General features: G+C 39.5%; 1 protein-coding gene across 1 annotated transcript in view; it reads right to left on the bottom strand.

Moving 5' to 3' along the window:
- Positions 1-11624, bottom strand: part of ERAP1 (endoplasmic reticulum aminopeptidase 1) — a gene marked incomplete at its 5' end in the record, with an annotated part of 13060 nt that extends 1436 nt beyond the window's left edge. The window contains 17 exons of the mRNA XM_009580207.1: positions 486-567; positions 675-815; positions 1739-1900; positions 2628-2812; positions 2903-3059; positions 4505-4688; positions 4967-5046; positions 5518-5675; positions 6117-6200; positions 6358-6489; positions 7010-7141; positions 7885-7998; positions 8560-8714; positions 9076-9196; positions 9778-9912; positions 11191-11329; positions 11473-11624. Of these exons, the coding sequence (XP_009578502.1) occupies positions 486-567; positions 675-815; positions 1739-1900; positions 2628-2812; positions 2903-3059; positions 4505-4688; positions 4967-5046; positions 5518-5675; positions 6117-6200; positions 6358-6489; positions 7010-7141; positions 7885-7998; positions 8560-8714; positions 9076-9196; positions 9778-9912; positions 11191-11329; positions 11473-11624 (2313 nt within the window). The remainder of the gene's footprint in view (positions 1-485; positions 568-674; positions 816-1738; positions 1901-2627; positions 2813-2902; positions 3060-4504; positions 4689-4966; positions 5047-5517; positions 5676-6116; positions 6201-6357; positions 6490-7009; positions 7142-7884; positions 7999-8559; positions 8715-9075; positions 9197-9777; positions 9913-11190; positions 11330-11472) is intronic.
- Between the last annotated feature and the right edge of the window lie 7 nt (positions 11625-11631).

Here is an 11631-nt window from a genome sequence, read left to right as displayed (position 1 = left end):
GAATGCCATTAAATCTGCACATTGACCAGTCTGGGTTTTTTACCATCGACAGAGACTGTGGAATAAGCAGACAAAATGATTATCATATATGACATCCAGGAGCACAGAGAATTTTCCCCAGAATAGAAGACGTAGAACAGTGAGATGATTTCTCACTGTCCTTCCGCATTTTTCTTCTGTCTGCTCCATGGAAAGACCTACTTTTTTTTCTCACTACTTTCCAGAGTGGGTAAAAAATATTAATAGATGCAGGTAAACCACGAATGCTTTGGCAGACAAAAATTCATACTCGGCCTCCAAACTCACTGCTTAAACAAAGAACATCTTTCTCCTTGCCACTGACTTAGTGCTCTCCCTTGAGTAATCTAACTCATCGCCGCTATAATCTTTTTCAAGGTAAAGGCAGGGTATTACCCTGATGCTTCATAACTGGCCATGCAGTTACACTACAACTATCTTTTAAAACCAAGATCTGAATGTCTTACCTGTGCAAGCTGTGACCTTGTCGAGTACCGACTTGTCACTCCAGTGACAATGCCTGCTACGGAATTGGAGCCAAGTTCAAATCTGGCAAAAAGAATCACCTATACTCAGAAAATGTCTATTTTTGTAGAAAGTAGAGTTTTAAAGTACAACTGGGTAGAGAGAGCAGTAAAACAACTTATGTTCCTTACTTTTCTACAACTTTCTCCCAATTTTCTTGTAAAAACATCCAAGCTAGATGATAGCCAGATGGGTTTTTGGCAACAAATACAATAATATGTGGAAGATCTTGAGTTCTTATGATGCCACCACGCAGGCCTTGATCCATTAACCTGAGAATTAATGGAAATGGAAGTTGTTCAGACCAGCAGATAAAGCTGACAAATTATTATTTCCTTAGTATTTGGTACTATGGTTAAGAATTCACATTTCTGAAGGTCCTGACACATCATTTGTGCTGGGTTACTTCCAGCTTTTCATGACGTACTCCCCAGCCACATCCATCTTTCCCATTTCTGTTACTTTCACAGTTACAGTTACTTGGTAGACATGTATTCTCAATATTGAGGATGAAAATGAAGCTACATTTTGCTCCTACTCAAAATTTCCAAATTAATATGAACCTCGCTCCTCTCTGTAAGAAACGTATTTGTTCTACACTAAGTATCAGTGGAAAATTCAGGCCTGCAAGTGCTGCTCATGACTAAGGTGTCCAAACAGCACTGCAATGCAGAGTAAATAATAACATAACGAAACAGCTAAAGTATGTCTCCAGTGATATCTGAACACAGTTAAATCAGTGTCCCATGTTGTCACCCCCATGAAATGGCAGAAATCAGGTTCACAGAATGCACGGTTTGAAGGGAACACCTGAAAACCTCAGTGGTGCTCAGCTCTCTTAAAAGCAGGAAACCTCAAATTTTTATAAGAAACGTACAGCATATGTACCTATAATCAAAGTAACTACAAAGGTAAATAAAGAAGTGTCTGTCAAGCAAAGATAAGGTATCTGAGTAGGTGTTCTATTGTATTTTGTCCCAATTTGCTACTGCAAATTCTAAGTGCATTGACTCCTGGCACCAGAACACAAAAAAAAAAAGGTGCAGCCACGTCCTCCCACCGTATTAACTCTGTAAAGTATTTTATACATTACGAAATTCAAAAGCTATGAAACAAGACTCTGAATAATTCTATTTCCTGTTTCAACGTTCGTAAATTTTCCCCAAACACATTTCTGTTCTGTGTAACTACTTACCACTGAAGTTTGTCCTTGCTTCTGCTGAGGCTGAGCGCTAATTCAATGTTCTGTCTCTCTACATTGAACGAGGGCAGCCTGTATTTACGGAGGAGGAAATCCCAGCCTTGGGATGTTTGTGCTCCAACAGCATACACTGCTGTCTTCACATCTGCTGGCAAGCTACAACAAATTGAATACCAAGTTACTCTCCATGTCATATTGAGGAATACATGTAGAAACACAACCATGTCACCATCACACGTCAACTGGCATAGCAGACAATTTATTAAAAAATACTGGTCCCTCAGGGGTATTAGAAAGTGATCCCTGTGGCTGGGAGACAGTTAAATACCTCGGGCTGTATCTCAGTATTGTCCCTGTCTTGGAAATGACTTCCAGAAATTCTGGACTCATCATTCCTTTTATTCTCTTCTTTATTTTTGTATATTGCTTTCATGGCTATGCCCAGTCAGATACCGATAGTCTTTTTTGGCCTGCCCAGAACAATCTCTCAGAGACATTTTGGAGGGTGTTTCAGGGAGTTCTTATGTCATGACGAGAAACAAAAATAAGGTGGAGTTCATGAACAGTAGTTACCTATTTTTACAACGGGTGTAGGTCAATCTTTAGACACATAAATGAGGAATACATGTTACTTTCACTTTTCAGAACGTCTTTAACAACCCAAGTTGTGGAGTACCACATGACGTATTCGCTAGTTTGGGCACATATTATGCACCAAATGTAAAGGCACTGGGAAGCTCAAGCGTAAGATACCAAACTAAGAAGATTTAACCTCAGATGCAGAAAGGACTGAAGTTTAGCTCTTTTCGTAAATTAACTCTAGTGTAATTAAACAGAGTATCAGAAATAGTGTATCAGTATCAGTAATAGTGACAGAACAGACCTCAGGGTTCCATTGGATTTCTGCCACTCTGTAAAATATCCTTTGGCTTTGTCCACGCACGGCTGGTACCTGTGCATGCATGCAAACAGCAGGAGCGAGTGCCTGAGCAATCTCTCAGACACTGAGCCTTCATCACTCCAAGACTGCTTGTCAATCAGATCTTTAAATAGATTGATTATATACTCCTAAAATAAGGTAACAATAAAGATATATTTTAAAGTGTGTTTCACAGGGTACAGGCAGAGTTAGAAAGTTCTAGTTACTTAAAATATTACCTTTAACTGTTTTTCTGTACCATCCATATCCCTCCTCTCCATCAGCCTGTATATAGGAATCAGCTCAGTCATACCTTGGAGTACAGGCATGATTTGTCTTTCATGTTTCAGGTACAAAGTTAAATCAAAAGCTTTGGAAACTGACAATTTTTTTATTCTAAGGAAGTAGAAGAGAGGGCATAAAACAAGTTATAATTAAACTTAAAAGACAAACTTAAAAGCAAAACCTATGACAAATGTTTTTCAGAAACCTATAGGTTTCTGATAGGAAAGTCTTAAAGGTATTTCCAAATCTCTTTTTAACGTTTTGAAGTGAAATGTGGCTGAGCAGCTACATTAGCTATGAAACCTAGTATTTAATCTTTGAGCTAAGAAATGGACTGTAAGAGAATGATTTAGAAAGGTCAACTTTTTTCCCTCCACCTCTCACATGCCAAGGGTATCCCAGCACAGCCTCTCCCTCTTGCTCTCTCCCCACTATTGCTCTTGCTCTACAAACCACACAGGTACAGAAGGAATCCAATGACTGAGGTCATTTCCTCGGCAACACCCTTCTAGCTCAACATGTAGATATTTAGCCTGCAGTAAACCTCAAAGCTACAATCCCAACTGTTCCTTCACTGTCTTTACCTGACTTTGAAAACTGTCTTCTACCTCTGCCAGGATACATCTCAATGATTTCTTCCAAGAGCAAACAGAGAAAATGCAAGAGGTCTTTTCTCACGCTCCCTGTTCATTTTTCATCCTGCCGCGAAACCTTTTTTCTGCTTCCTTTCCACGTCAGCTCCCTGCACACATTCTCATTTTGTCCTTATTCACCTGCCTTTTCTGCCACAAAATACAAGTATGTTCTAGTCACCCATCATAAAACAAACCCTGCTTAACCCAATTTGCATCTCTAATTGTGCCTTCTTCCTTTCCCCTCTAAGCTCCTTGAACATGCTGAGCAATCTTTCTTCACTCTCCTCTTTTCTCTTCAAACTAGAAAGACCGTTCTTTTGCAGCCCAAATAAAAATCTTGACCAGCCCTGCTGACATCGCCTTGTGAGCTGCCACCTCAAATTCATACGATCTTAATTCTCTTCCAGCTCCCCCCACCACCCTCCTTCTTGAACACTGTACACTGAGACCGGGCGTTACTTCTGCCGGTTCTTTAGTTCTCTGTGCCAGGCTATGCACAAGCGTTTGCAAAGCACCTCTATGACACAGCCTTTTCTAATGCATCCACAGAACTAAGACTAACCACGATCATAATCACGTCACGTCTTTATGACTGTAATAGCCTTGTTTGTAACTGACAAATGGCAACGGTATCTTTCCAGGTGCAAAAACATTATCCTAGTCCGTCACTTCACACCGGCATCCTTCTGTTAGCATGTCTTTATTGAACACGACATGTTTCACTAAATAGGCTTAGATAAATCCACTGCAATCAAGAGAAATCCCGGGTTTACACTGCTGTAAGCAAGAAAAGAATATGCTCTCAGTCTGCTGAACAAATTTAATGAATACTATATACATTGTCAACACTGCCTTCCTCGGTGGTATATACTCATAAACACAGAGTTTGTATTTTTCTCAGACTTGGACAGAAGGCCATACCTCACAAGCTGGAATATGTTGTTAATGAGACTTGCTCTATCATTGCTGCTAATCGCTGTATGGTTCTCTTTCAAAAGGTTAATCAGACGATCCCATCCATCATCTTCATAGTGCACAATGTAATACCCATTCATGTCCACATTGAATTTAACCCACTCCACCTCTTCCGGAAGGATAATGACATCTGGAAACAAAAACATAACTCCTTTTTTTCTTAGTGATTCAAACATATCCTAGTACCATACCCAATAATACTGCTACTCTCATTTCAGTGATTTAAAGAACACAGTAACACTGTTTCTGAGGATATTAAGAGATCATTGTAGTGATATTATTGAGCTGACAAAAATTTGCTTCTCTAGTACTAGTAGTTCCAGTTCCCCATTCTGAAAAAAAACCTGCAAAACTAAAAGGCTTGCAAACAAACTTTGAATTTATCACCTAGTTAGTCAAATAAATTACCTGTTTTAGTTGTCATCAAAAATCTCTGAACAGTGTCAGATTTACTGGTAATGTAGGTTAGTGGAATGTGCCACAAATACCTATTGCAAAACAGAAGTGCTTTTTTTAATGAAAGAACTATACAAAAGCTTCTCCAACTTGTCCCAGTCTAACCGCTGAGTAATATCTTTTGCCCGCACAATAACAGCAACACGCTGCACTCACACCTCTGACTTCAGTGCAGAGCCAGGTGCATCTAGCTAGCTTTCATTTAGTTTGCTTGGGGGATCACTGACACGGAAGCCGCAACAGCAGGAACTTTCCAGCCCAGTCTCCAGCACAGGCTCACCCAGACACCCAGCCACTGCAGCTCTGCAGCTACTGGGAGCTTGGACAGGCACACAGCAGTCCAACGACAGCAGTACTACAACAGCTACACAGGGAAAGACTCACAATCGAACAGCTCAGGGAGCGCTCCTTAAGAAACAACAGCAAAAGCTCTTACTGTACAACAGTGTTTGCTGTAAGAGAGCATTTCGGCTTGTGTGCTGAGATTTCTCCGTTTTGTTTACCCTGTGGATGAAGGAGAATCCCTTCCCTTGAGGTAGTGCTCCTGCTGCAGGTGGACATTCTTCCCTCTCACCATGACAGTTACCAGGGGAAAACCTTTTTGCAGTGTCCAAGTGTCCATCATTGCCTTCACATCAAGAGTCTCTCCTTGAGTCCAGTGCTGGTTTTTAGCGAGGTAAAAAGAAGACACAGAAGAGGAGGAAGATGGGAGAACACTGACAGTGAAACAGAAATGGGTATGTAAGAACTCTAAAAGCTGCTGGGTATTTGTAGCTCTACACAGGTATGTTTAGACTGGATATCATGACATCTCCAGCTGGTTTTCTTGTGGACATTTTCATACAGTTAATGACATCTCTTTAAGTACTGCTGTTTTTAAGCCAGCCGTGGGCACAGGAGTAGGATTTCTGTCCAACCTCAGAGAAAACAGATTTCCAATGGAACTGAAGAAACTTACACTCTCTCTAGAACCATGCTCAAGTGGCAAAGAATGCTTTTGGAAGGTGCACATATCAGTGCCACGGCACAGAATAGTAACGTGAGAGGGCACAGATAGGTGTCAAACTCCTAAATACTGATGGGTAGAAAACTAGGTGCTTACTGCATTTGAAGATGACTGTTGGCTTCTTCTGCAAAAACCATCGCCTTGTAGTTCATTTTTATTACTACCCACTGTAGGGCAAATCTGAAAGGAAAAAAAAAAAAGAAAAAAGTTTTGGTCATCTCTCTTTGATGTCATAATCATAAGTACTGGTCACAGTCTTCAGTAATATATTAGAGAGACACATTATTCATAAGAAGTTCCAAAATTTGAAAAAATAAAGAGAATAAGGAATACTTGCATTTGTCATGCTGTTCCACAAATCTTCATTTTTTGTATTCTGATAGCTGTATTTCTGCAGGTACTGGACAAGTCCAGCTTTAAACACATCAGCAGTCAGGTAGTCCCTCAGCATATTTAATATACAAGATCCCTGAAAAAAAGAGTGATAAAGAGTTTACAAAACTACTTCTTAGCTGGCAAGATGCTTGTTTCACAAAAATTTCACCGTGCCGCTAATCTACATATGTCTCTCTCATTGAAAAATAATCAGGTTTTATGTATACTGAACCAGTACATTGTTTTTTTGGGATCATTACTCTTAAAAATACCACTGATTGAGTAAGTTATGTTATTATTTTTTTAATTACTATACAAGCCAGCACCATATAATGCTCCAGTGAAAAATGCTCCTTAGGTTAAGAACCTAAAAAATCAGTTAAGACTAAACTGATACAGAACAGAGAGAAGAAGTAAAGGCTTCCTCATTTTAGAAATGGAAAAGGCAACTGCCATTTGAATCCACCCAGGTGTTTTGGACAAGGAATTATTCAAGTCAGAAAACCATTCACACCATGTGTCAGGGATATCTCCTATGTGGGGGTGAAATCAGTAAAATAGCACTGTATAGTACAAGCAGTACAACTGAAATCAATAGCAGTTATGTATTTTACCTTCTCATAAGAAACATTATCAAACATTTCTAAAATTTGAGCTGGATCTTCCACAGGAGTAGATATAGGATGTGATGAATTTAATGCATCCACTGCCATGGCATCAAAACATCTCCTTAAGAAATAGTCTTCCTAATAGGAAGCAAAACCAAGTATTACCACTAAATTTTGCTCAGTGACCACTGAATCCCTATTCTTTTACTTTTCAGTCCATTCCATATGATCTTTAAATCATACAAAGAAAGCAAAACCGATCTTTCTTTTTATTCCAGAGCATAAAAAAACCCAAAACAGTAATACAGACAGCCAAAGGAGTTCTAGTGTTCTAAACTAACTTAAATAGTTGAGCTAGTGAGTCGTAAAAGTAACTCCAAAAAGACACCCGCACATTCCAACAGTTTGATGACAGAGTAGTCAGTAACCATAAAACAAACTAATAAAAAAAAAAAAAAAAAGTGAAATTTCCCTATTATCATGTCACTTAGCGCTATGGCAAAATTCTGCCCAAATGCATTGTTCATCTCACGTTGGTAGAAAATTTCATATATTGAACCTCTGCTAAAGGTAGTGAAAGGATTTTAGTGTTTTCAAGTCTGACCCTAGTTGATGAAATAAGATAAAATAATTTCTTTACATTTTTGGAAGTCTAAATGTCTTTAAAAAAAGAATACACTTTCACCGCAATCATTAACTTCCATCATTGGTTCCTGAAAATATCTACATACAGTTAAATCAACATTTCTATCCTTCACAGTTAACATCAGATAATCCGATCAAACAGAAATTTAAAAGTGGTTCACCGCACAAATCTGCTTGATCTTTATCCTTCCTTTAGAAGGCAGTTATAAAATAAAAATACAGTAACAGCTGCTTACAACTCTCAGTTCTGGATGGGTAACGCTGACTGACACGAATTCCATAAACTTTGCAAACCCTTCATTTAACCACAGATCATTCCACCACTCCATGGTAACGAGGTTGCCAAACCACTGGGGAAAAAAAAAGAGCTTCTGAAATTAAATACAATTTATCACAAAAGCTGCTACTGACCTGTATGAAACTGCATTTATAGTATATTACTGACCTCTACGGAACCTTTTTTTTTAGTGATACAGCTTGCTCTGGCCTCTTCTCATTGCATTCTCATTTTAATGCTAATATGCTAAAACACTGGCTTCCACTCACGTTCCAAGAAACCTTGTAAAGAAACCACGTTTGGCAGGAGAGCCACATATGAAACAGTTAACCTTTCCAGACTTTTATGTTCCTATTTTGGTGGCAATTAATTTCAAGGGCTGACAATGGTGCAAAAGCCCTGCAGCATTGGAGCTGCTGAACTGAACACGTTTCTGTCCACAGCCCTCCACATCTATGCAGCCTGCCGGGACTCCTTCACCAGAAACGGTACTCGTGATTCACGCGTGAGCACCCTCAAGCTGAAGCTGCTGTTCTCAGCTTATAGCTCCAAGATCCCCCTGCCCACACAGGATCCATCAACCCCAACCCCTCTGCAGGCCCGTTTGAACTCCTTATTCTCCCCCAAATCCCACCTGATGAGCCAGCTCATGGGCTATTATCATAGTAATCAAAAGTTTAGAAGACACTGAGGACTTTTCAGGGTCATACAACAATGCAGATTCCCGGTACGTGGTCAGTCCCCAGTTTTCCATAGCACCAGACTGAAAATCAGGAATAGCTGCTAAATCTAGAAAAAAACCATTAAAACAGTATTAGTATCATTTTACTGAATAAAGAACTCGCTCACCTGCTCATCCCACTTCATGACTGCTCCCACAGGGAGCAGGCACACGTATCACATACTACTAAGGGCTCTCTTAAACATAATCGCAAAAATATACTTTAAAAAAAAGCTCTGTACAGAAGACAAGGATCTTCAGTTCCCCGTGAAGCTTTTCAATGTATCCTTAAGTTCTATGAAGCAGCCACTTTAAAAGCCTGTGAGCCAACCTCAGCCCTGTCTTAATACTCTAAATTACTGATTTTGTGCTATTTCACTCTCTGTGCTTAATAATGTTCTCGAATACATTAAATTATTTAACACTTACCTTGTTTAGGTAAAGGATATGGAATGCTGAAGTAATCCTCATAGAAATCTAAAAGTTTCACTGCTGCATCCAACGCGTAATCAGCTTGGTTGATCTTGTCTGGCACTGTGTACACAGAAATCTAGAGCAGACAAGCAGGCAGCACTTCAATACCAGCATGAAAAGCTTACAGAAGTTGTTCTTTATCACAGTTACTTGAATGACCACAAAAAGGGACACGAGAGCACACACCTAACACTTCTCACACAAGAGCTATTAAAACACTTGCAGAAAAGTATTATCAGAATTAGGAATACAAGTTTTAAAACTTAGCCACCAGAACCACTATGCTCCTACAAAGACTTCTACTATTTCCACCCCTACCATGTTAGAGTCGTTCAACTGACACAGGTTTATCTTAGTGCTGATTCTCCATGAAAACTGTATTTCATTTGCCTTTAATTATATAATCTTACATGAAACAAACTATGTTACCAATGCATATAATTACATAAAAAGTAAGCCCATTACCAAAAACTTTTGAATCTAATAAAGCGCAGAAAGCAAACTAATCATCCAACTACAAAACAAATTTATTTCTCTCCTTTCATTCCTGTAAAACGCTGAGATATATAAATCCAATGATTTAACTGAGAAGTAAACCATTATGTACTCATACAGACTTAAATACAGAAAAGCTCTTAGAAAATGAGACGGAGTTACCTTAACGCCATGACGGGTCATTTTGCTGATGGATTTAAAATCCGAAACGATAAAGGCCACGAGGTACGTACTCATCTTGACAGTGGTATCAAAATGGTCCTCAACAAGCCAGGGAGTTATATTCACGGACTTCACCTAAAAATGAGCACAGCTCATCACGCAGTAGCACTACCTGTGAGGACCTTGGCACCAACAATTGTTGTGTTTCTTCTCAGTTTAAAGGTACTACATTTTAAAGGTACTACATGACATTTTAAAGATATTACATTACATTTCAAAGATACACTGAAAAGAAGTCATCCCCATGCCCACTCTTCCCCACACACAGAACCAAAACACATATATGTATATATACGGGCAGTTTCATTCGTAAGCATTACTTACTTCTACATTGGTACAACTAGAAAAATGAAAATACTGTTCACTGCTTCAGTTTTCCTCAGTGTCTGCCAGCACCCCGATCGAATTAATCTCACACAACTTCACCTAATTAGAAGCTGTATAAGTCTCAGCAGCCATTGTTACACACGAGAGAAATGAACTCCTCCAAATCATGATTCAGCTACCTCAGATATCTGGTTTAGCATAAAACGAGTCGTGTGTTAGAGGTATTTATTTTCCCCTCTTGGTTACAGAGAGCCTTAGCTAACTAACGTAGACCTGGAACATGTTTAGCCACACTGAACTGTAACACTGGTGCCCACTCCTTATTCATCATTTTATCAACTTCTCTACAAAAAAGTTTATTAGTTTTTATACCAACTTTCAAAATGTTTCATATCTGAAAGGTACTTGGGGGGGATGTCTGCTGTTCCCTCATTTATAAGGGTTAGTTTCCTTGCAAACCAGCAACTAATGGTACAGAAGAAATTATGAAGAATCTCTTACGCCCAAAGAAAGATCAAAAGTACAAAATGTAGTTAACCCTATATATGCATACATATTTATAATTGCAAACAATATTTGTAGCTATTACATGTACGGCACTTTCACCTGAGATGTTTTTTTGAAGTCCAAAGTATTTTTTTTTCACGGAGAAGGTACTGCTTACCTGACAATTAAGTTAATATACATGAATTGTGTATTTATTCATATGTATTTCATCATCAATCTTAAAATCTAAGATTAACATGGAAAGCATTCTGTGAGTAAAATAAAGATTATGGAGACTATGTGATGTTGATCATTCTCTGCTGAGAAGCAGGAACCCACACGATGCACTATTTTCTCCATTCCTTTTCAACCTTGTGTCAAGACTACCAGCAATAGCACCACACACTCTCATAAAAGAACTGCGGTAATGGTCAGGTCACCATTCCCATTAACGTCAATTGCCTGGATATTCTGTTCTCCTTTTGCTTTCTTGTTTCCAAGATCATCAATCAACAGCACATCATTAAAGTATCCACCTACAATTGGCATATTGGACAGCGCAAGGTGCTTCGGCTCCCTCCTAATCTTAATGGAAAACCTGGCTTTGAAGGCTGGTTCGTCGAAACACGGGAAGGCCATTCGCGCAGCTGTCGGCTCAAACTGTGTTGCTGCAAGCACTCTAAGCGGGGGGAAAAAAAGGGGGTTTGGTCACACACCTTCACATGCACAGCGTTCACCCCCTGATGTGTGAAAACAGTAATTTCACATTTAGAAAGTTACTACAAGTACCACCAAAAACTTCCGTGTGCCAGAAAGCATTACCTGAGTTCTCCTTCCTGGGTCCTGTAGGTGCTTTTATAAAAGCCATGGAAGGACTCGGAGAGGTTGGCGAGGTACTGGACCACGAGAGTGTAGCTGTGCCCCGCCCGCAGCGGCTCGGCGGTGAGGAGTGCCACCTGCTCCAAGGGCTGGTGCTCCAGC

This window comes from Fulmarus glacialis, unplaced genomic scaffold (genome assembly GCF_000690835.1).
Source record: "Fulmarus glacialis isolate BGI_N327 unplaced genomic scaffold, ASM69083v1 scaffold17626, whole genome shotgun sequence".
Taxonomy (NCBI): Eukaryota; Metazoa; Chordata; class Aves; order Procellariiformes; family Procellariidae; genus Fulmarus; species Fulmarus glacialis.
Note: the sequence above shows the minus strand (reverse complement) of the source record. Positions and strands in the feature narration are given on the sequence as shown.